This window comes from Pseudorasbora parva, chromosome 11 (assembly GCF_024679245.1).
Source record: "Pseudorasbora parva isolate DD20220531a chromosome 11, ASM2467924v1, whole genome shotgun sequence".
NCBI lineage: Eukaryota > Metazoa > Chordata > Actinopteri > Cypriniformes > Gobionidae > Pseudorasbora > Pseudorasbora parva.
The window spans coordinates 20,078,717-20,104,868 of record NC_090182.1 but is presented as its reverse complement, the minus strand read 5'-3'; the positions used below and the strand labels follow the sequence as shown (position 1 = coordinate 20,104,868).

The window sequence follows — 26,152 nt, the reverse complement described above, 5'->3', positions numbered from 1 at the left end:
AGCTGAAGGAAGACAAACCAAAACGGGTGTATAACAAATAAAAATTTATTTCTTTGTACACAATGAGTAGAAAGCAGCCAGTAACTCGTTCATTTTTAAAATGCATTCTTTTCACATTTTGTACAGATTAAAAACGTGAGAACAAAAAATGAAGACATGAATTACAGAGTTAATCATTCAAAAAAGAACCGCATTGCACATGAAAATGACACAACACACATTGCAGGGAAACACAAAATGTTTGTACTCAGTTCATTTGAGCTGAAAACAACATGGCATGGTGTGTAACAGGTTCAGAGGTTAAATCAGTAAATGCCCTGTTGTGAAGTTCAATATTACAAACAAGCCAGCAAAGCCAGAGAAGTATCGGGGTTGTGACACAAAGGTCTGCTACATACAAACAAAAATAATGAGTGTATTTGTTAATGAGGCAGATGGCTAAATTTAGCTCAGGCAGCCCTTAGCGATGCTCTAAAATGCTGTAATTTCACACAGCCCACAAACTCAGCACATCACATCTGTTTTAAAAGGAATAGACAAGTGAACTATTATGAAACGAGTTAAAAATATCATTTTAAGGAATACTGATTATGCATGTCATAATGGAGAATAATATTTTGCAAATGGTATGCATATATGAGATGTTCTAATCAATGTATTAAATAATGCTACATGACTTGCTACCATGTTGGAGCTCTATATCATACTTTGTATTAAAAAAAACATTATAATAAATGATCTTCCTGTCTATATGCTTAAATCATTTTCTAAATCTGTATTTCTGTCTCGTTTTCTTGTAAAAATATCCTGAAATAGGATGAAGAGACTTTTTTCATACAATTTATCGAATAAAAGCTTTTCAATGAAAATCTGTTCACTCTACGGTCCTATTTGCAATACCTCCGGGCAGCTATTTCTGACAATCACGACTGGGGCTGCGTTTAAGTCCAATTTTTTGTGCCTTGCCCTCGCTAACCTTCCATCTCTTTCATTCGGATGTACGTCATTGCTTACTTTGGACGAGTGCCCTGAAGGAACCCTTGAAATGTGTTTAAAGCACTATTCTATAGGCATGTGTGTGTGCTTGGGCTGTTAAAAAAAGTATAAACAAATATGAATATATTAATATATTGAAATTAAATATAAAAATACACAAATAATTGTAATACATTAAACTATAACTCTGTAAAAAACAAGAACAGTCAGCTTAAGGTACAAGCATTAAATGCAGTTAAATATGAAAATAACGACAATACAGTTGGGTTTGGCTAAATTAAGATCTGCTGTCATTGTGGTAAGTGTACATGTTGAGTAGACTCGCCCAAAACCGAGGGGTCGAGGGTCTGTCCAAATAAACATTCCTCCACGTCAAAATGGCCGTGGATCTTCCCACAAAGGGAAGTGCTTAGGGAAATTTGTCTAAAAGTGGAGTTAAACGCAGACCAAGTCCTGTCTACTTGAATGGGGGAATTCTGAAATCTCAAAAACGGTTTGCCATAATCATTTTCATAACATATTTCAAATCCCCAGGAAAATCTGGAGTTAACTGTCCCTAAATCAAAAAGGGTTAAAACAGCTTCTAAAGGCAGCTGTAATGACAGGACTTGCCTAATTGCGATTGGCTTTTTTATTTAGAAGGCGGGACTTATTCCGTCATATTACGCATAGCACTTTCTCCCAGTCACAAGTAATATGAGTGCACCATCTTTGATTTAATATTTATTTCTTCTTAAGCAAGTGTATTTTTTATTTGGCCATTTATTAAGAAGAAATGAATGTACTTTCAGAAATTATATAAATTAAAATGTCAGCCAATTTCAGTTTAAGATATAAATGTTATGCTTTCAGCTGCCAATTGGGTAAGAAAAACATGTCATTAAGAAATATACTCTCTGAAAACAAGTCTTAATATAAAATGTCATACTTTTTTTCTTGTTTTAAGGATATTTAGACAGTGTACTAGGGGGGAAAAAGACAAAAAAAAAAGGTAATTTTAATGCCTGTTTAAATGCCTTCATACAATCCACGTTCAGAGCTCTGAATTTGGCATGGAATAAAGAATGAGCGGGAGAAAGCAAAGAAAACGCAGTGTGCATACTTCAATGTGCGCGTTTGTATGTGTGAGGAGCTTTTGTCCCGATGAAGCATTGGAATGATAAATATGTGTCGCTGTGGAAAGAACACCAGATGTTGATCTTAATGAGGAGCCATGCAAGTTAAACAGAGGCAGGCATATGGGACTGAGGGGGGTTGAGTCCTCTCTCTCCCTCCATGTGCTTACTGCTCTCACCTCCATTATGATACCACACCACCTTTGTAAAGACCAACCTTCAGCGCTGTGTCCTTGGGGACAGTTTCTTAGGAACTGCATCAAAACAAACAGACAGCTCGCTGCTGTGATGCAAAATGAGATCGCAATGCATGCGAAAGGAAGTTGCCGATGGCGATTACAGTGCAACTAGGGTCACTTTGTATTTTGATGGAGAACAAGGAATCGTCGTATTTCCAACGTTTGCCAAAACAAATGGAGAACGTCTTTTGCTCTCTCTCAGCTGCAATAATCTCATTCCTGTTTGCAGGGGCTGCAGTGTCACAACCCATCACAGTGAATATTTACACACTTTTCTCTTTCCCATTTGCAGTCCTTCGTTCGCACCGTATCTGTTCCCACTCTCTCGCTCGCTATCTATTTCTCTTTTCTACTCACTACACCCCCAGAATCTTCTCTGCTCATATAAATCTGACACCCCACAGTAAATCACTCTACAAAAAAGACTCTTTTTTTTCTCTGTTTACAAAGAGCATGATCCATTTGCCATCCTCCTCTCTCGGCATAATGTAAAATAATCCTTCCACACACTCACTTTCATTTCCCACCTCAGATTGTGGAAATGCTGAGATCTGGAGAACAGCATATGGTAAACAAAACACTTACACCGGGAGGACAACAATAAGACAGAGAGATGTAAGGCTGGTATTCTTAAAAAAAAAAAAAAAAAAAAAAGGCTGTGGGAGTTTTAAAGTCTTAAGGCATAATAAGAGCTGTGCTAGGTTTAAAATTAATCAGGCTGTGACTTGAGTATAAAAGACCCTCCCACGCCGATGAGAGAAAGGGCAAAGCTGGGTCGAATCATCTACTCGGGTCTCTACTTTCTTGTTCATGCCACGCTAGACAGCTGTAATTTAACGGCAGGTGCTCTGACAACAAAACAACAGTACAGATCTCCATTGCTGAAAGATCTTTCCCTTGTGACCGGAAAACCAACAGCCAAGAAATCCGCTCATCTGTGCAATAGATCTTTTCTGTATGAATGGCTACACACACACACACACACACACACACACGCACGCATGCACACACACACACATACACACACACAAAATCAATTTCTTAATCAGGATTTTGTCTTGTTTTCAAGTAGAAATACCTAAACAACATTTTAAAACATGTTAAAAACGAGCTGCATTTACCTGAGAAGCCATTTTAATACAAGACATGTTTTTCAGAGAATAAATCTTGAATCAAGTATTCTTCTTCCTTGATTTAAGCAGAAAACTCACTAAATATAGTTGGATTCATACTTTAAAAAATCTTTCATGTTCAATACAAGTTAAGCTCAATCTAAAATATTCACTGCATAACATCTGGGACCACTTTCATAATATTTGAAGGATTTTTTTATGTTTTTGAAAGAAACTTACGCTCAGCAAGGCTTTTATTTATTCAAAAACAGTAATTTTGCGAAATATTATTGGAATCGAAAGTAGCTGTTTTCTGTTTTAATATATATAAAAAATGCCATTTATTCATGTGATGGCAAAGCTGAAGTTTCAGCATCATTTTTCACATGATCCTTTCAGAAATCATTGTAATATCCTAATTTGGTGTTCAAGAACCATTTCTTATTCTTATCAATGTTGATAAGAACAGATGTGCTGCTTTTTTGTGAAAACATGCATTTTTCAAGATTAGAAATTTATTTGAATAACAGTATTCTGCAGTTCGTTTTGATCAATTTAATTCGACCTTGGTAAATAAAAGTATTAATTCCTTAACTCACTCTTTTTAACAGTAATTGAATCATAATGAAAACAAGGCAAAATACTAATCAAGAAAATTATTCATGTTACTTCATGTCTGTATATATGCATTTAAGAGTGATTTGCACTTTTAATAAAACAGTGTGTTTTGTGAAGGGGGGGGGGGGGGGGTGTCAGGGCAGGAGCACAATGCTCATTGGGCACTTTGGCATCTTAAATAAATGATGGCCTCAACTGAAGACGTCATCCTAACAGTGTAAATAAGCGTTCTGTTTGTCCCGACAGTTCAGGGGAATCTGTTCTTTTCTGCTTCACAGAACAAGTGCCACACATTGCAAGCATGACTTATTGGTATATGCGTATTGTGTTTATGTGCATGAGTGAATCACAGAAAACCAATTTAAAAAGAAAAAAAAAGTAAATAAATACGTTGCTGGCACAGGGATACCTAAGGAGAGACACTTTCCGCATGGTGTAAGTCTTGTTTGTGGTTCTTGTGCTGTACTGATGAAGCCACACACCTTGCATTACTACACGGGTTAGCACAGTATCCGGATCAGTGCAGGCCTTTGGCACCATGTAAACATTAGTTTGTTTAGTTAGCACATAATTCCACAGCTCTTTGGGACTGGCTAATGGCTGCAGGCTGAGAAGGTTGTCCTGAAACTATTCTGATCCCTTCTCACAGTTCCCTCGTCTGTCCATGGATTCGCCAGACCCGCGTTCCCAAAACCCTCCCACGACATAATGAGCAATATGGCACCTGAAAAATGTAAGGAGGGTGATGCATCATCCAGACAGATCAATAGAAAGTTCAAACTTGTGAAATGCAAGGATCAAAAAGGTTTTCAAATGTATTTCTCTTCAACACAATAGGTAGAATGTAGTCTTAAGTACTGCATCTGCATTGCACACTTTTAAAAAAATAGCTCAGCCAAAAATAAACCTGTATGACTTTTTCCTTTTCATGGAGCACAGATGTCTTCTGAAGACATTCAGCGAAACAACTTACAGTTTGTTTTTGACAGTCTTCCTGTTTTAGCGCTCAATGTTGTTTTGAGTGTGTTGTGTGCGTTTAAACATGGTGGCTGAAGATGTGTCACAAAAGATTTAAAATGAATTAGGTCAACCATCATTGGTTACTAAATGGATAGTTCACCCAAAAATGAAAATTATCCCATAATTTACTCTCAAGCCATCCTAGGTGTATCTGACTTTCTTCTTTCAGCTAAACACAGTCGAGGTTACATTAAACAATATCCTGGCTCTTCCAAGCTTTATAATGGGAGTGCATAGAGCCTTTGTTTTTGAAGCTCCAAAAAGCGCATCAATCCACCATAAAAATAATCCAAATGACTCCAGGGGGTTAATAAAGGCCTATAAAAATCCTTTGTGCTTCCACGTTCATCAATACATCATATGTCAGGTCAGAACTAGACTTACGTACGGCTGTTACCAAATGCCAGTACGGCTGTTTTCATAGTTTATAAAGTTCTAAATATGAATATTTTTCATACAAAAATGCATTGCTTTTCTTCAGAAGGCCTTTATTAACCCCCTGGAGCTGTATGGATTATTTTTATGATGGATGGATGCACTTTTTGGGGCATCCAAATCTCTGGTACCATTCACTCCCATTATAGGAAGCTCTGGAGTCTCGAAGTCATTGTGGTGTTTATGCTACGTGACAAATGATCCGCAATAGGGGTAACACTCTACACGAGCTGATAACAACTCTTGTTACCAAACGCCACCATGAGAGTAAAAAACACATATAATTACAAATCCATATTAAACCCTGTGGCTCGTGGCAACACACTGATGTCTCAAGACACCAAACGGCCACACTGTATTTATGTTTTAAGAGTTCACACTTACATCAATTAAATGGCGTGCTGTCCGAGGAGGGCTCCGAGCCAGAAATTTTGTTTCTCGCAGAAACCGATCGTTTCGTGTCGTAAGACATCAATGTGTCGCCACGAGCCACAGGGTTTAATATGGATTCGTATGTCTGTGTGTTTTTTACTCTCATAGTGGCTCTCATAGAAAAACACCCCCTTGACATACATTATACAAGCAATGGTTGGAGTTAAAAATCTACTTTTGTGTTCTACTGAAGAAACAAGCACATCTACATCTTAGATGCCCTGGGGGTAAGCAGATAAACTTCATATTTTCATTTTTGGGTGAACTATCCCTTTAATGGAAAATATCTCATGTTTTCCTGTGAGTGCTCGGGATCGCCACTTATGCTCTCATTGGCTGTAGCTCATTGTGACACGTGACACGTGACACCAGAGGACGTTGAGTTGGCTGACAGCATGCTAGATATTTTTCTGGCGTCGGTGAGGCGTCAGCAAGGCATCAGCGAGCGTCTTTGATGCGTATTTGAGTAGTTCACACATAAAGAATGGCGAGCAATGATCACCCGCTGTTTTCCCCCAATCACAGCCCAACCCATCTGCGAGCTTGTAAACTAGCAAATCTGCCTTTAAATCCTGTAGTGTGAATTTCCGTAAGAGCCAGGATATTTTTTTATATTGTATGAAAGTAGAAAGTCATATATGCCTATGAGGCTGAGTAAATCATGTGATCATTTTTTTTAATTTTGGGGTGAACTCTTTCAAGTTTGAAAGAGAAATCAACTGAATTGAGATTTTAACAATATCTTTTTCGGTCTGGCTTCCATACAAATCATATCATATGGCTTCAGAAGGTTTAGAGATTCTGAGACTTACAGATTCTGCTTATACTTACAGATAACTTCTTGAGTGTTTCATGGAAAAAAAGAAAATCATACAGGTTTGAAATGGCACAGAAAATAACACTGATTTAAATTTTATTTAATTAGGAATTAAGCAAACCTGAACAAATTCTAGGCCTCTGGGTTTCTCTTCAGGTTCTTCATGGACCTGGCTCAGATGGGAAGACGTTCCTCAGCTGTTCGATTACCTGCTGCAGCTGCAGTACAGTGTCTTGCTCATGATCAAAATCCTCACCTACACAATATTAAAAGGCTACAATTAAAATGAACTCAACAAAACGCATCAGAAGCTAACATAATCAGTTTTATTTAAATAAGACTTATCTCTTTGCATCTCATTACGGGCGGATGCTGGCAGGATGACAGTAAATGGCACTAAGCTGCAAGGTTATTCCAGGTCTTACCTGCAGCTTCTGTGTCTGTCGTCTCTCTGCTGGGAGGCTCCCCCTGGTGGCCTCCTCCTGACACGGGAGAGGACAGAGAGGAAGGAGCCGAACCATTGGCCTCCGAGTCGTCTTTGGGCTGGTAAACATGACAAAATTATAGAGAATAAGAAACCAATTAAATCATAATGAAAGAAGTTAAGCATATTACTTGTTCAGCAGTACGAATGCTACCATTGAAATGTTTGGAATGATTTTGTTTTGATTCAGCAAGGATCCTTCAAATTGAAATTACAGTATTTATACTAATATTTAAAAAAAAAATCTATTTAAAACAAAATCTGCTTTTTTGAGTATTATAATCAAATAAACCTGACAAAAAAGTGTTCTGCAAACATATTAAGCAGCACAACTGTTTTAAACATTGACAATAATAAGAAATGTTTTTAAGCACAAAATCTTCTGTCAATTCTTCTACACTGTAATATTTTAGAACATTACTGTAAATGCAGCCTTGGTGAGAAAGAGAAATCCTGCAAACTTTTAAATGGTAGTATATGTATACTGTACATAGCATGCACACTTTCTGTATGCATACTGTATAATGCACAGAAGTCCTACTACATTATATACAAACTGCTAGAATAAACAACTGTATACAAAAAGATGTCCATAATTGTGTATAAAATTTCCAGTACACAAACTGCCTGTACTAGGTACCCATCCTGTCCTTCCATAGGTATTTCCATCAGTTGCAGGTATAAACTTCACTTTTGACATTTTTTAAATCAGATTCCCAAATTTACACAGACTTATTTATACAAATATGTCAAAATATTAACTGGATTTCACTCGCTGAATTAAACAACATTATAGATGTAGCATTAAAGGGTTAGGTCACCTAAAAATAAAAATTAGATGTTTATCTGCTTACCCCCAGTGCATCCAACATGTAGGTGTGTTTGTTTCTTCAGTAGAACACAAATGAAGATTTTTAACTCCAACCGTTGCTGTGTGACTGTCATATAATGATGTGAATGGTTAAGGTTCCATGAGAGCGAAACAAAAAGCATTGCTTAGACAACATGCACAAAGAGCCTTGTGGCTCATGACGACACATTGATATCTTAAAGGGATAGTTCACTTTGAAATTAAATTTTGATATGTTTTAGCTTACCTCATGGGCATCCGAGATGTAGGAGTATTTGTTTCCCCAGTAGTTTCAATTTTGATCATTTTAGGTCAAACCGTTCTTGTCTGTGCCTCACATAATGCAGGTCTATGGTCACCACCTCAAAGAGCATACACAGAGAAGTCCAAATTAAACAATCCCCCATCGTAAGTACACACCGATGGCCTAAGACCAGAAACGAGCGGTTTGTGTGAGAAAACGAACAGTATTTATATCGTTTTTACCTCTTGTACATCACTACGTCCGACTGATCCGAGGGCGCGTGTGCGTGTTTCCTGTTGTGACATTCGCGCGTTCTGGCTTTAGTCTGCGCAAGCGCGGAAAGCACCGGAAGTGGATCTCTTTCGCGTGTACGTCTCTCATTGTTTACACAAAACAGTTGTCTGTTAATATATCGAAATCTTCTTCCATTGCGATGTCCTGTACGTCTAAATATGTTTAGATCTTCACAGTGAAAGGTAACACTTCCCAAATTTCTGTGTAAACAATGAGAGATGTACACGCGCGAGATATCCACTTCTGGTGCTTTCCACGCTTGCGCAGACTAAAGCCAGAACGCGCAAATGTCACAACAGGAAACACGCACGCGCGCCTTCGGATCAGTCGGACGTAGTGATGTACAAGAGGTAAAAACTATATAAATACTGTTCGTTTTCTCACACAAACCGCTCGTTTCGTGTCTTAGGCCATCAGTGTGTACTTACGATGGAGGTTTGTTTAATTTGGACTTCTCTGTGTATGCTCTTTGAGGTGGTGACCATAGACCTGCATTATGTGGGGCACAGACAAGAACGGTTTGACCTAAAATGATCAAAATTGAAACTACTGAGGAAAAAAAAAAATACTCCTACATCTCGGATGCCCATGAGGTAAGCTAAAACATATCAAAATTTAATTTCAAAGTGAACTATCCCTTTAAGACACAAAACGATCAGTTTGTGTGAGAAATCGAGCCGTATTTATATAATTTTTTACCTCAAATACAACACTATATCCAATAGCCTGGAACGCGTGTCACTTCCGGTAAGGTCAATATCCACGCTCTGGATATGGGATATACGAGCCAGATTGTGGATATTGACCTTACCCGGAAGTGACACGCATCTATCCAGCGCGTGTTATTGACCTTACCAGAAGTGGCGTGCGTTCCAGGCTGTTGGATATAACGTTGTATTTGAGGTGTAAAAAATTATATAAATACAGCTCGATTTCTCACATAAACTGATCTTTTTGTGTCTTCAGATATCAATGTGTCATCATGAGCCACAGTGTGCATGTTGTGTGCATGTTGTTTAAGGATGTTTTTTTTTTTTTTTTTTGCTCTCATATTCACATCATTATATGACCTACACACAGCAACGGTTGGAGTTAAAAATCTTAATTTGTGTTCTACTGAAGAAACAAAGACACCTACATGTTGGATGCACTGGGAGTAAGCACAGTAAGCACGCACTCAGACGAGAGAGGTATGTATCAACTCGTTTTAGTTAAGGGAATAACAGTTTAATATGAAAAAGCGGTGAACTATCCCTTTAACATCAGAAACATTTGTTATTGCAATTGCACAATGCTTCACATAAATAGTAGTAAATATGTAGGTTATACTGTACAGTATGCTAGCCTAGCCATCATATAGAGTCTAGACAGAGTTGGGTTATTTGATGAGAAAAACAGTGACAAGTTTTCAAATGCTGCCAAAACTCCAAACTTTGGTATTTTTCGACCAGGGATTTGGTTTGTTTTCCACATGTTACAAATGCGTTGTATTTTCTTGATGGATTAAAAACTTATAAGCAACTCTGAGATGGGTCGCCTCTTTTCCCCCCACATTTCACATGGAGATGAGTTGAACTGAGGCTGTTTGCATGAATAGCTCAAATGTATTCCGAGTTAAAATCTTTCATCGTTCTACAGAGATATCCACAGAGGTAAGACTCGAAATTTCCCAGCGAATTTCTAGGGGTGCTGAACGAAAAGTTCAGATCTCCATAATCCCAACACATTATTGCTTCCCCATGACACATCCCTCGCTCGTTTTTGTAGGTTAAGTCAATCCCCCTCTCCTCCGTTCCTTCCCTCCATTTCCATCTAATTCCTTTTCACCTATAGATTCAGCCTCAGAGTTTTTGCTCCATCTCACAATCCAGCCTGCCAATCATATCTCTACAGCACTACCTCTCTTTTTTCTGCACAACCACCTCTCATCCCATTCACTCAGCACTGCCTGAGCTTTTCTTTTCCCTCCTCGGCCTGCTTTCTGTCTTTCTTTCACTGAAGAAAAGGGATACACTCTATTCTGCCCATCTCGTTTCGTAAGCTCTGTGTTCGTCAGCTGGAGAAATGTCTTACCTTCCACCCACTCCACCCCTATGATTTCATCTCCATCAATGGTGTTCTCCCTCATACATAATCTTTTTCTATCTCCTTCCCATCTTTGCAATTTACCAGAAAAAATTTACCAGAAGTTAGTGCATCTTCCTTGCCCTCACTTGTCCTCCACCTCTTTTCAGGCCTTAGAAATGAGTACATTTTTTTGTCTCCACACTCTTCTCCTTTCACTTGACAAGTCTTTTCTAGTTCACTGCTTCCTTGTCCTTACGCAACCTGCATTAGTAAGCATCTCTTGCCTCGCATTTACCCATCCACATGTGGTACATCAAGGCCGTCTATAATATGGTCTTATCCTCTGTTCAATTGTCTTCCTACTCTTTTTGCCGAAATCTTCAAGCAAATCTTCTTTCCCTCTGCCCCTCTTTAACAGTATACTTTGTCAGCCCATCATTATTTCTTTCATAGTGGCCATTTTTATAGCTCAAACATTTCTTCAAAACCATAAACATTTAACATTAAAGTCTTCAGCACAGAAGGCCCTGATTTACCTGTTCATGTGCCTCCCTGTGCAGTGGAAACATAATACAACTCCCTACACACCATTCCTTCACTGTTTTTATCACAATAATCTGCTCATATTTCTGTACTCACTGTTGGGATACACTTCATTTTCAAGGTATATCGGCTTGGGCAAACTTACCTGCAGCAGTAGTTCTCTGAGTCTGTGCAGCTGGGACTCCAGTTGCTTGTTGTGGTCTTCCAGAATCTGCATGCGCGTCTCCAGGCGAGTCTTGTGCTGTCGGAGGACCCGAGCCTCAGCTAAGAGCTCTTCGTCTTGCTGCCCAGCCGGTGAACCTGAACCCGACTCCAGAAGCTGGGGTGATGCAGCTGCCTCTTCGTGTTTCCACTTCAGCCGCCGATACTCACCCTGCAGCACCCTGCGGGAGACACAACAGCATCATCATTATCATTACTATTGCCTTCTTGACATCATCATCATTTGGATCAGTGGTCGGCAGCCTTTTTGTCATGAAGTGCCATTTTTAAGTTAGGGTTAAAGTAAAAAATTTGAATCACTGTGCCATGATGCGTGCTGCAGTAGCACTGTCATATCTGTGTAATGGGAACCATTATAATACACTCTTGCATGTTTAGTTTTACCATTTTTTGAGGAGAAAAATGTTGCTTCAACAAACAGATGCCTTTCGTCCAGTTTCATCTTAAATGCGGAAAAATGCCCTCTCTTTCGGATAGGTTTTCAACCCTTAATTTAGATCATTATACCTGCTACATCTAGAAAAAGCTGTTATTCTAAACTAATGGGATTTAATCAAATGTTTTTCTCAATATGGATTGGATTGGCTTGTTGGATTGGGGATTGGGCTGGGTCAGGGGATAAATATGGGCTTTATGGGTTTTTTTTTTTGTGAGAAACTGTAATCAAATTTATGTAATCAAATTTATAATGTAATCAAACTAAATCAAATTTAATCACACACACACACACACACACACACACACACACACACACACACACACACACACACACACACACACACACACACACACACACACACACACACACACACACACACACACACACACACACACTTTTGAACAGAGCAGCCATCCCTCAGCTTGTTCTATCCTGATAATGACAGAGGGAAGCCCTGATTTATTCAGTAGGTTAAGGTTGCAGATCCCCTGCAGACACTAACAATTAATCTTGCTTTATTGACCTATTACTCACATATAACAAAGCAAGACCCCATGAGAGCGTGACTTAAAGGTCAGGATTTACGCCAAAGACAAAACTCATAAATGACTCACAGCTGAAACAATAGCCTCTGGGATGAAGCAAAATGGTAGACCTAATAAACTTTTTGAATTTCTATAGATGTTTGAACCGCTGTTTTAAGGTCTAAAGAGCATACATCTTTCATTGGATGGAGGTCAAAAGATTGTTGACCTAGAGTAACCATCATAATTGTAATGATGTTCACATTTTCCCAGAAACACATTTTATCTCAACCAATTAAAAACTATTAGCTCTATCTTAATCCTCTGAAAAGAAATTTCAATTTAATTTGAAATTTAAATGGCCAAAAGGAAGTGCAGTCAATTACAGACAAAAAACAAAAGTCACAAATACAAAGACAAATCATTTTACCCCTCATTGTTTATAACTATAAAGGTCAGGAGGATAACCCTCAGTGAAAACTTCATATTATTATGCATAAATAGACACAATAGAAAATGTGGCCCCACTTTATATTAGGTGGCCTTAACTACTATGTACTTACACCACAAAATAAGTACAATGTACTTACTGTGTTCAGATTGTATTGCAAAACACCTTTTCTGATATTGAGGTGGGATACGGCCCACCTCAATAACATTTAAAATGTAACATTTTAACATTTGTAAAATGTAAGTACAATGTAAAAACATGTATGTACACAATAAGTGCATTGTATCAAATGATTAATTACAATGTTACTACATAGTAGTTAAGGCCATCTAATATAAAGTGGGTGCGTAAATGTTTTGTTACTATATAAAAACTGCTGGTATGAGGTAGGAGGAACACTCTTCACTCTTCTGAACAAAGTAAACTTGTTACATTTATACTCCATAACAAAAGTCCTTTTACAGGTACTACTCTCATAAAAATACAATTACTTTTGTTACATGTAGAACTTTAAACCTACATTTAACATCCAACAAGAAATATCTGAGCAAAATGTGCAGTTTACTCATGTAGCGCTCAACCATAAAATAAAAGTTATGCACTGAGGAAACACATCTCAAATGCATTCAACAGTACAATGTCAGAGCATTTGATTGCAAGCATTGTTAAATATTTTGCTGATGCATTTGTTTAAAGTGCCTAATATAAAGCATTCTCATGTTTTGGGCAGCATGGATTGAGCAGTTTTCCCACAGCAGCTCAGACTGTCACATCACTACAGATGACAGGCGATCATTTTCTGTAGTGTGCAGATGCAAAGTAGTCCATATGTGACATCAGTTGGTTGATTAGAATCTCTTGAAGCATCGAAAATACATTTTGGTCAAAAAATAACAAAAACTACGACTTTATTCAGCATTGTCTTCTCTTCCGCATTTGTTTTCAAACCTCAAATAAAGATTCAAACGGCCATGAATCAGTGAATCGATCAATGATTCGGATTGCCAATGTCACGTGATTGAGACACATTTTTACCCCAACCAGTTTTACCACAGCAGTTCTGATCACGCATGCGCATTGCGTTGCTATGTCTTTGAGATACATGTTACGGCACTGGAAAGGAATAAAACTACAATTTTATTTATTTATTTATTTATTTATTTATTTATTTATTTATTTATTTATTTATTTATTTATTTATTTATTTATTTATTTATTGTAGTAATTGCACTTGTTTGATTTTATAGTTATTAGTTAGTGATCAGCTGTAATGGTAAAATAATGAAATGTTTTAAATGTAAATTGTAAATTTATTAAATAAATGTAAATTAAATTTGTTTCTTGGTTATGTCTACAACAAATTTATATGCTCACAGTTTCAGCCTGTTTTAATAGTACATTTTATTTGTGTTCAAGTTTATGCATTTACCACAGGCAGAATTAATTAATAACTTGAGGAATTCATTATCTTGACTTTAGACTAATAATTTAATAATTATAAAAACTGAAATGTCTATTCAAAAGTTTGTTTTTTTATACCAGGCATTGAAAATACATTGTGTGTTTATTATACCAGGCTGTTCGTTTTTTTTTTTGGGGGGGGGGGGGGGGGGGGGAATAAAAAAATTTTTTTAAGTGTTCATGACAGCATTTTTTTATATAAGTAAAGGAGCCTGAAGGCCTCAGAGCAACAGCAGATGCAAAAAAAATAAAAAAAAATAAACAGGAGCAAAAATAATCAATAGATTGTTTTAGGACAGAATTAAGATTTAAAAATCAAATGTATCAGAGTAAAACCGATGTAGTGAAACTGCGCATGCGCGGGCAAAACCGCGGCTGGGGTGAAACTGCGGCTCTGCAGACAGATATTATTGCGTGATTTCAGCAGTTTGGATCATGTGTCAAACTGCAAAACTGCTGAAATCACTTTACATTGGCGATCCGATGAATGGCCGTTTGAATCTTTACTTGAGGTTTGAAAACAAACGCGTAGTTTTTGTTATTTTTGGACCAAAATGTATTTTCGATGCTTTAAGAGATTCTAATTAACCAACTGATGTCACATATGGACTACTTTGATGATGTTTTTATGACTTCTGGACATGGACAGTATAGTGTGCATAGACTGCATTTGCTCTGGGACTAAAAAATAAAATATCTTAACCTGTGTTCCGATGATGAACGGAGGTCTTACGGGTGTGGAACGACATTAGGGTGAGTCATTAATGACATCAATTTCATTTTTGGGTAAACTAACCTTTTAAGGTAATATATTATTTAGGTTTTTATAACTTGAATGCATTTATTTTATTTTTATCAACAACAACAAAAAAATATTTCACATATTTATAACATACAGTTTCTATATGTGATATAGTTTTGTTGTCTGGTGAACGATAAAAAAGCACATCTTAGACTTGCACTGTACTAACAAGCAAAAAAATGTTTTCCTAGGTTACGTACCATTCACATTTTCTTAAAAAAATAAAAAATTGTTGTTATTTTTGGATTTCCCGATTAGTGCTGCACAAGTGTGAACATGTGAACATGTGAATGTGCTCCTGGCTGCGTCCTCACCTGTTCTCGTTCTCCAGGCGGTGGAGGGTGCGCTGCAGCTCTTCTCTGTCCTGGCAGTCCAGGTGGGCCAGCAGGTGGCTGTGGGGTGAGTCCTGCTCGAGGGCGGGGCTGGAGTGACGTAGGAGGTACTGATCTTCATCCCTGAGTCGCCCACACAGGAGACAGCGCACACTGAACACATTAGCAGTGCCACGCAGCAGCAGACAGACAGACAGACAGACACACACACACACACGCACACACACGCGCGCGCACACAGTGCCAAGCGTGCACACAAAGCAGCAGGTACATAAGCCAAATGCACACAATGCAGCAGTGGCATATCAATACAGCACACATGTAGGCATATTCTGCGGATGGCGTATTTAGAGTCTAGACAAACACAGAGCAATGCAAGCCATCATCCATAAAACAAATAGCAACGTAGATGCCGAACAATAAGCAATCACACGCACACTCTTGGTAAGCAAAGCACTCTCCAGGGTGTCGAATACAAAAAAAAATATCCAAGGAGGTACAGCCAATATACAGGCACACAGGATGACTAAAAAAGAATTACCGCTACACACAGGAAGCAGTGAAATAATCTTGGCCTCACATTAGTCACATCAATAATACAAAAAAAAAAAAGCACTCTGCTGTAATTATACAGGTGCCATTACATGGGCCATCAGTAAACAAAAGCCATTTATAGAGCTCTGGACGAGAGATTTGATAAAAGCCACTGAAATGTCATATATTATGCCCTGTCAAATAGATAAAACACATGAATCACTGTCGCACTTTCTCTCTGCCTTTACAGGAACAGTTTTACTAAAAATGCAATGTGAATATTCACTTTCTCTTATCGTTCCAAAAACAGTATTTTTCTTATTTTCCTCTTCTGTGAAACACAAACGATGAAATTTTCTTCGCTGTGAAATGTGGGATAAGAGAATTCAAGCTTTTCACACAAAAACTGAATAAAAATGGCCACTCATTTTTAGTAACTTCTTTCAATTCTGTTCATTTTTCATTTATAAAGACTTCATGATATGGTTTTAATTTATTTATGTGTAGTTTTAACAATTTATACCATCTTGTTTGTACGCTACTGTTTATTACAGGTCTTTAAAATGATGCAATGGCAGTAACTAATTCTCTTGGCTCATGAGTTTGACTGTGAATTGTTCTTTTTAGTCGGATGTCTTTACTGAATAAGTTGATCCAGTTCCTGAACGTTTTTTTTTTTTTTTTTTTTTTTTGTGTGTTTGTTTTGTTTGTTTGTTTGTTTTACAAAAGAGCCATTATTCAATTTATTGTTAATGCATTTTTCCAGAGCTAACCCAAAAACTAATATTGTACTATTATTAATACTTTAGTTGTTACAATAACATTTTAATACAAATAACTTAGGTGCATAGTCAACTAAAACAAACAATAGGTAACGTTTCATTATACAGGGCTTTGAGGTTAAGGTTATGAAGTTTCTACCTGAGCAGCATGAAACTTATCCAGTGGTGTGTGTGTGTGTGTGTGTGTGTGTGTGTGTGTGTGTGTGTGTGTGTGTGTGTGTGTGTGTGTGTGTGTGTGCGTGCGTGCGTGCGTGCGTGCGTGCGTGTGTGTGTTTGTGTGTGTCAGCCCAGTCACTGACATTGTTTATGCTCCTCTGATAACTGAGAACTGCATCCAGACTGGACGAGATATGTCACGTCATGCAATGCGAAATCACCACCCTGCGCTGCACACATGCGTGCCTCGTGTGTGGCTTGTTTCATTATTGTTTCGGTATCTTACGGAGACAAAGATGTAAGCTGTGTCTGTCATATTAAGGTTTAAGATTCAGTCTGTCTTCCATCTGAGCTGAATATTGTGTGGTCGTTGCATGACTCAGATGCTTCGATATAAAAGCTGCTGTGGGTTAAATAAGGTTTGAATGAACTTGACGATGGTGATGATCATTTCTAGCTTTATGGATGCCTTTGATATTTATTTTAATCACTGTCATGATTGGTTACAGGTGATATTCATGGCAAGTGTGGTAACAGAATACAGAGTCGTGACTTAGTTGTTTGTTCATACAGAAAACAGGGCTATGCGAGCCTCTACTGTAAGATGCTGTGTAAACAGAACATTTTGAGAATCAGATATGCAAATAAATGTTGTTGCTATTTCCAAACATTTGTGATCGTATTCATAAAAAAACAAGTGGTTTGCCTTTGATTGGTGTTGCGTGCAGCACTGCATATGCAAATTGGTTGGAACAACTTGAAATATTATCAAAATTGACTTTTCATTAACTTCAGTAGGCTGTACAACAAAGAAATTGAAACTAAATTTTCTGCAGTGAAGTGAATTCTGATGTGCCTAGGTTTTTAACGACCACATGCTGGTGAAGGGTGAGAAACCTGCCACATGATTATTGTCAAAGAGCCCAGTGTGGCTCATGAACCATATGTTTCTGACAACTGGTCCAAATGAAGTCCAACAAACTGACCCAATTAACATTTGTGATGGAGATTACCAGAGAATGGCGACTTGAATTCCTCACACTAGGTTACTGTATAGTTTCAGACTTGGAATCCAGTGCAAGAGTTATGTGGTAGGGGTGGCACAGACTATTCAACTTTAATGTTCTATCATGACGCTTTTCAGCTTAATATCAACTAGTTGCTGGTCATGGCCTATAGAATAAGAAAAATAAGAACAAGAAATCTTCAAAATCTGCTTTTATATATCTGCTTCTAAACAGTTAAAATGACAAATAAATGCATACTCTGAGCTCTCCACAAGGATATGTTTGATCATATCATCTGGATGTTATTGACAAGGTGAATCAACAATTTAAATAGCTTATTATACATGTAAGTTAATCATCGTTCTAAACTAATGTGTGCTGCCTTTTTATCAGTTCCAAATGTACCTTGAATTAATATGTTTCAAGTTTTAATCTAATCAACATGGGTATGGACAAATATGCATGCTTTATGCAAATGTAAGGTTATTATTAGTGAAATCATACTCAGAGCATGAAGACTAGACATGTATAGTAAGGGAGAGGTTATTCTCCCCTCATTAATGACATTCTCAGCAACTACATACATTTCACTTTTATGATGGTTGAATGGACCTTTTGTTTGCTTTTTAAAGCTGGATAACTTATTGTAATTGTATTGAAAGGAGTAATTCTTTTGTGTTTCATGGAAGAAAGAAAGCCATAAAGCACAGGAACTACATGAAGACAAACTATTCTTTAAAATGTCCCTTTTTCTCTCACTCATGCACACACAGTCATTTCCAGCACAAAGTATGCGCTGCCATGACTCTGGGCTGTGACGATCTGACCTCTTTTATTAGTTTTGATTTTGTGAGCACTCACCTTATTTCACCTATATATGCCCATAATTCAGTGGTTTTCGCTTGTCCGCCGGCCTGCCGCTCTTAACATCTTGTTTGGAGGCATTTCAATAGCCCAACCTCTCTCTCTCTCTCTCTCTCTCTCTCTCTCTCTCTCTCTCTCTCTCTCTCTCTCTCTCTCTCTCTCTCTCTCTCTCTCTCTCTCTCTCTCTCTCGTCAGCATTCAAGCCTACTCTATTCATCCCTACTGTTGTGCTCCTTAATCACACAGACTTAATACGATGGAGGGTGAACGTTGCACATTGCCATGGGTCGTTTTCATTATCTTTTTTAATTAATGTGACTGCACAGCCACACCAAACATGAAGGCATGCATGCGTGGCCATGCGCACATCCACACGCCCATGCATGAGGACTTATAGCAGCTGTGACAGATTCGAGTGTGTGTGGGAGGTGGTGTACTCACAAACTTTCATCCGGAGAGAGACTGTCGGTGAAAAAGGAACAGTTCTGGTTCTCCATTTCTGCCAACCTGAAAAGAAAAAAGCAAGGAAATAAAAATGTCATTATGGAGCACAGGTCACAAAATACAAAAAGGCGTACAAAGGCAGAACCACTGTGCACTGTAATTTGTTTGCTGCGGCAAGGACTGTGGATTCAAACACAAGAGGCAGAAGAATGGAATTGCACACGGTTGGAGGAGGAAAAGATGAAGACAGATGTGACTCATCAAGACATCTCCGCGACTGCATAAGAGACACCTTAGAGCCGTTTCTCCAAGCCAAAAATCACATGCTGTGATCCTGCGTTTTCAGATACCATGTATGACTAACCTGGGTGGCAAATTATCATGTAACCGCTGAAGCTGTGCCTCCCAGCTTCAACCTCTGCCATGACAAAGCCAGTGGAGAATCTGTTCCTCTTTCACTTAATTTGTCACATGAATTTTTATGACATTAACACCTCTTGTGGTTTTTTTTCAACCGAACCCTTGCAAGTTTTCATTCCCTGCCACGAGTGGCACAGTAAAAAACAGAATATGAAAAAGATCTCCAACAAGCACCGCAGCTTACATGTCATACCAAAGACATGTCATGCCCGAAAATATACAGTAGTATGAATGCTTTACGGTCCACTGCAGCTTGAGGCCAAATTAAAACTGAAATGTCCAATTTCTATGTATCTAGCCAAACCAAACGCAATTGCAAAAGTAATAAGAGCAAGACTCTGTGGTCAATATTGAAAATATTTCCTATGCAGGCAACAAGAGTTCCTATCTACTTAAATTAAAAAAGAATGAAATCTCCAAAACTTATTTTTCAAGCTTATATTTCAACAACATACACTACTGATAAAAAGTTTAAGGTCTGTTGGTAAGAAATTTTGAAGCTCACCAAGGGTTTTTGATCACAACATACAGTAACAAATATTAGGTCATTTTCTATTTTAGAATATTTTAAGTGTAATTTATTCTAATTCAGCATAGAAAAGTTTATTTTAGGATTAAAAACAGCTTTTAGGATTCTTTGATGAATAGAGAGTTCAAAAGTACATATTAATTTGAAAATCTCTGTTACATTATAAATGTATTTAATATCAATTTTGATCAATTACATTTATTTAAAAAAACCTTATTGATTGAATTTTTGAATGGTATAGTGTCAAATCAACAAAATATGACGACACTGATATATTACAGTTCAAATCACCCAACTTTAATTTGCTAGATATATAGATCTTACACTTTCTGTAAAGCTGCTTTGAAACAAATGTGTATTGTGAAATGCACAATATTATGGTGACGCATTGCTGCCTCATATTATTTTTGCCACTCAATTATGTTGTAATAACGACATATAACATTTTAACAACATCCTTTAAAACATCCTCATGATAAAAAAATAATAATAATTGTTAAAACAACATATATTTTCTCCTATGTGTACAAAATATGCTTTTATCCGCGTTAGGGAATGTATATAGCCTATGTGCATTTGTCACTGAGAGTCGTTCCTGAGTATGCACTGGGTAAGACTTAAGTTGTTGAGAGAGAAAACCCGATAAACCCAGATGGGAGAAGGGCAAAATGTTTAATTTGCATGGTGGTAACTGAAAGTTTTTTTTTTACCACTTAGAATTTACCACCATATTGGAAATATAACCTGAATTTAGAAATGCTTTTGTAATTAAAAAGTTTGCATTTAATAAACAAAATATATTTTTGAAATGAAGACAGCATTTGGAGTGGAGTCCATGCAAAATAATCTGTTCCCCTTTAATAATCCGAGTACACGGCCTTTGTCGTTATTGTGAGTGTACACAAAAAAGTAGATCATTTATAGTTTATAATTATGTATTGCACTTATCTGTAAGGCTAAAAATGACAGAGTATTGTGAGTTGTTTCCACTAACATAAAGGAAAAAATCCACCAGAACGCATCGGCACCTTCATCGGCCATGGGCTAAAGAAAACGTAGCCTATTTAGTTTTAAAGTTAGGCTATGTTTAAATATTAGCCTATGATGTAATCTTTTTTTTATTTAATCCATGTTGATTATGAAAAATGAGCAACAAGAGTAATATAGGCTTCATCATATATTGCCTGCATGATTTTGACCACTGCATTGAGTTTTGTAGAAAGACTTTCTTTAAAGTGAATTTTGTTTTGTATAAATTACATTTTAATTTGTATCATTGTTTCATCAACTTATTGCCTGTATATTCAATAAATAAGAAGCAAACCAAGAAAGTCGGAATGGATTGATGTGCGTAACAATACCTCTGGCCTGTTTCCACGGCCTTTGAGTAATGCTGAGATTATAGGCTAATCAAGTTTGTGAAATTTTGATTTAGATGATGACTATCTGTTATGAACTGTAGGCTACCTCAATAAATGACAACACTTTAGTGCTATGGGCAATGCTACTGATATAGGCAGCGGAAGAGCCTATTTTACATTGAGCTTGCTTCTGCTTTTAAAACATGGAAGTGTGACAAAGGCACATATACATTCTCTAATGTGGATAAATTCATATTTTGTGCACATCGCTAAACAAGATGTCCTTATTTGCAGAAAAAAATCTTGTATCTTTTCCCATAATAATGAGCCATGTCGTTAAAACAACATATCTCATTACGAGAAATTGTTTTAACAACATAAGATCACGTTATTATGAGAAAATGTTGTTTTATGACATCTCGTTATTATGAGAAAAGATGTTGTTAAAACAGCATCTCATTATGATGACATAATTGAGTGAAAAAAAATATATGAGGCAGCTATGCATCACCATACAATATAAATAAATGTAATAGAAATAAAGATAAATTATGTTTATTTAGCTCAATTATAAAACAAGACTAAAATAAACAATTTAGGCTGGCCCGGCTTATGAAGTTATATATATTTGTGTAGCACTATAGTATATGTACAGAGAAATCTCAGATAAATTGGCATGCATGATATAGCAAAACAGGCGACATCTTCATTATAGAGGTCAAGTCTATGCTGAAACTAGACTGTAAAAAAAGATGGAAGAATTGTCTCCACTTCCTTTAATTATAAAAAAATTAAGGAAAAACATCCCAGCAATAAGCATTGACGTCTTGCACCAATTATGTAATTTATAGCCTGAACAGTATAGTGACCCTGAGGCGAACCCGCTGTATCAAGGTCCCACAAATACTCCCGCATGACTCAATTACAAGCACAGTTGCTAATCTTGATGTTACACATAGTTTTTATAGCATCAAATAACTAAAACCAAACTTACTGGAAAAACAAACACTTGAATAGCCTCAAGTCAACCTGATAAGAACTACCTAAACTGACAGATTTTAAAAAAATCTGTGTAATTTGATTTTTTTATATGGCTTGTCTCATTTGATTTCAAAAAGAAAAAGGGACAGGGTTTAACCCTTAAATGCATTAATGTATCACTAATAATAATTATAACATAATCGGGTCTTTAGCGACCCGGATCTACAGTATATCTAACATGGATATCTTTTCTATCTCTAACTGTCGCGATAGTATAAAAGTCTCCTGATATTGGAGTAACAATAACAGTTACTTGCTCTGCAGTAAATCACTGAGCCATTTCAAGTTTTGGTGAAGCTACTTATTATTTTGTTTTCTGCCCTGGCATAACTAAGTGTGAAACATTTCATTGTGTTTCAAACATTGCCACCCTGTGAAATAAATGTGAATTTCACATCAAAGATTCAATTATTGTTTTGCATGAAAAATAAATAAATATATATATATATATATATATATATATATATATATATATATATATATATATATATATATATATATATATATATATATATATATATATATATATATACTTACAGTTACACACCTCAAGTTGTTAGCAAAACTATACCATATTTTACAAAAGGTAAATGAAAAAACAGGTATTCTTTTATGGTTGTATACATTTTTGTTTTTACATTGTTTATAATCAATTGATTAAGGAATACTAAAAAGGTTGATGTCTAACTTAAAAAAAAATAATGAGAGAAGGAGGGTAGTGGGTGACGTCCTGGGTCATTAAAGACCCGAGGTATGCATTTAAAGGTTAATGACCTATACTGTAGCCAACAACACGGGGGTGATCAAAATGTTTTGGCTTCACTTTTTTCAGGATGTTTGCATCATTCACACTTGATGCTAACACTCACTATTGTGGCAAGTTTGAAAAGGCAACAAATTGCCTTTTCCGATCCACATCAGAATCCAACAATGTATGAAAATGAGCTTGAATGGCTAGAAGGTTAACCCTGTGCCTGCGGCAAACGTCTGTGTCATCCAGAACAGACAAGATTAACCCAGCACAACAGAGGCGTTTTCAACACAACAGGGGGTTGACAATGGTCCCTGTGCATCCCATTAGCAACAAAGGGGTGAAACTTTGCTTTTAGCAATGCACTGCACTTTCCCTGCCTTAGCTTTCCCTTCTCTTACCCTAGGTGAGAGACAGGGAAGATTTCACTACCTTACTAGGACAGCCTGTGAATTAGCAACAATATAAGAGTCTCTATAGAGAACTTAATGAGAAGTGCTAAGTGCATTCATGTCATGTTGCTAGGAAAGCTGCCAGAGAAGGCTCTGAATTCAACTTCAGAATACAGGAGACTACAGAACCCACATGCAGGATGGGGCTGCCTCAGAGAATAGCAGAAAGTCGATACACATTCACCCACCAGGTGTCCTTCAGCCAATGACAGTGGTACTGGCTGTCCTGGTTAACCCCTACGCCTGGCTGTGACAACTTCTAATTTAATCCACAGAAGAATCCATCAATTCAGATCCAATCAAAAGTGTAAGTAGATGATGCAAAATGGAATTTATGGTTTTACACGGTTGTCTTTGTTGTGGTTTAAATGGGTATCTCAGTGTGTGGTTTCTTGTTAAAGGGAAAAAGAGAGATCACAAACACAGATCAACTAGTACATGACAAACAAGTTCCTCCTTTGAGAAACACTGTCTTGAAATGGACATTGTGTGTTAAGATTCAGAATAATAGTTCATTTTTTCTAAATATGCTGTCAGCTTTTCAGATGAAAGGCCATCACTACAGACCACTTACTCTATATGCAGACTCTAGAACATCAGATGCCAGTGGGTTTATTATCCCACCCCCTCGATGTTGAGTTCCTCCAGTCATTACTCTGGATTAGCCTATAAACACACGTACAATCTCTGTTCTCTTGGCTATGACGTTCTCCCTCTGCGCTCTTACTGCAGATAACACATCTGAAACATCTGACAAGAATTTCATTTTCAATTTGAGTTCAAAGCAAGTTCTTGTCAATGTTGGAAATAAATAATGTGCTACTGCATTTAGCACATGCTCTCATTTGCTCATATTTTGTGTGAGGGACCAAACTATCAGATAAAAGTGAATGAAAACGGATTTTCCAGTGGGCTGCAAAAGAGACTTGCAAAAGAAAAGTGGATTTTTCATTCTTTATAGAAGTATCTGTACAGCTATAAAACGCTTGTCTTTTCTTATTTAGCCAACGCTTAGATCAAGCTGTTAAGTTTAAGAAGGCACAAAAGCAAGTATATGAATAGAAGGCTTGAGAGTTTTCTGAAAGCACATGAAGATCAAAGAACCAAACGTGAACATGCAAAGACAGCGTGAGGAATTTAACTGCAAAGAATGACACCTGTCAGATAATGTTGTTTATCATCATGGTTTTGTTATTTGTGAACCATGTTTTAAGCAGTTCAATTTAATAACTAAATCCAAACCAGATAAGGGCGTAAACATGTGTCTATTTGCAATTTGATCACAATTTGTGACTAAGTAAATGTATAAATATAGAAGTATGTATATAATAACTGCATGTTTTATGAATAAATTAAAAATAATAATTTTCTTCTCTAATTTAGTCAAGGTTGTTGACATTCTGTAAACTGATGATCCCAGAACATTTAGTCAGTTGCAAACGGACCCATGTGAAATAAATTAAAGATATTTGAATTAAAAAAAAATGAATATTGTTCTTAGCAGGAACAACTAACACGTATGGCACTGATGTGTGTTGGGGAAAACCAGAGATAGCATGAGAGAAAGAGAAGAGACAAATTTGGGGAATTAAATAGGATAAGAAGAGAAGAAAAAGTGGGATACGGTAAGTGATTGATATTAGGAAGGAAATGGGGAAATGAAATAAGACGTTGAAAGGAAGGAGTAGAAATCAAGCATATGACAGAGGAGGAGAGAGACAGATGAAGACAAAAGGACACAGAAATCAAGTGTGTGTGTGTGTGTGTGTGTGTGTGTGTGTGTGTGTGTGTGTGTGTGTGTGTGTGTGTGTGTGTGTGTGTGTGTGTGTTCTGGTCTATTTGTAGTACAGATAAGAGCTGCAGCAGAGTGTGAGCTGAGACAGTTGGCAGCACAGTATGGAAGGGCAGGCAAAGGGCTGATCTGTGCATTCATGTGTGCATGTGCTTGTGTGTATTTAGGTAGTTGGCAGGGACGTTAGTCAGGGCAGAGGAGCATTTCCTTTATCGTTTGCTGCAGTCAAACTAAACCAGTCACATTGAGCCGTTAACTTCACTGCGCTGCCACAACCGAATTAAAGCGTTAGCTTAGCCAAACATGAAGATTCTGTCATTTACTCACACTCATGTTGTTCCAAACACATGTGAGTTTTCAACTGAAAATGTTTTGTAAATGACCTGATAACTTGCGCAAAAGAATTTGAAGTCTGTATTGCTTATGAATTTTATATTTGCATTGAATTGTTTTTGAAGATTACCATTTTGCCCGTTCTAACACTGAGTGTCTGTGACTGTATAAAATTCTTCTTTGTGTGTG

The 26,152-nt window shown here is 37.1% G+C and overlaps 1 protein-coding gene across 6 annotated transcripts in view; it reads right to left on the bottom strand.

Annotated features, from left to right (window-relative positions):
* Positions 1 to 29: 29 nt before the first annotated feature.
* Positions 30 to 26,152, bottom strand: part of drp2 (dystrophin related protein 2) — a 222,245-nt gene continuing 196,122 nt past the window's right edge. For 5 of the 6 annotated variants that reach the window (XM_067457350.1, XM_067457352.1, XM_067457353.1 and 2 more), the window contains 6 exons: positions 19,282 to 19,347; positions 15,480 to 15,620; positions 11,412 to 11,649; positions 7,210 to 7,327; positions 6,906 to 7,040; positions 30 to 4,804 (listed from right to left, as the gene is read on the bottom strand). In XM_067457350.1, coding sequence (XP_067313451.1) covers positions 6,946 to 7,040; positions 7,210 to 7,327; positions 11,412 to 11,649; positions 15,480 to 15,620; positions 19,282 to 19,347 — 658 coding nt within the window. In that variant the 3' untranslated portion in view covers positions 30 to 4,804; positions 6,906 to 6,945. Of the gene's footprint in view, positions 4,805 to 6,905; positions 7,041 to 7,209; positions 7,328 to 11,411; positions 11,650 to 15,479; positions 15,621 to 19,277; positions 19,348 to 26,152 lie in introns of those variants that run through there. The other variant, XM_067457356.1, reaches the window with a different exon arrangement.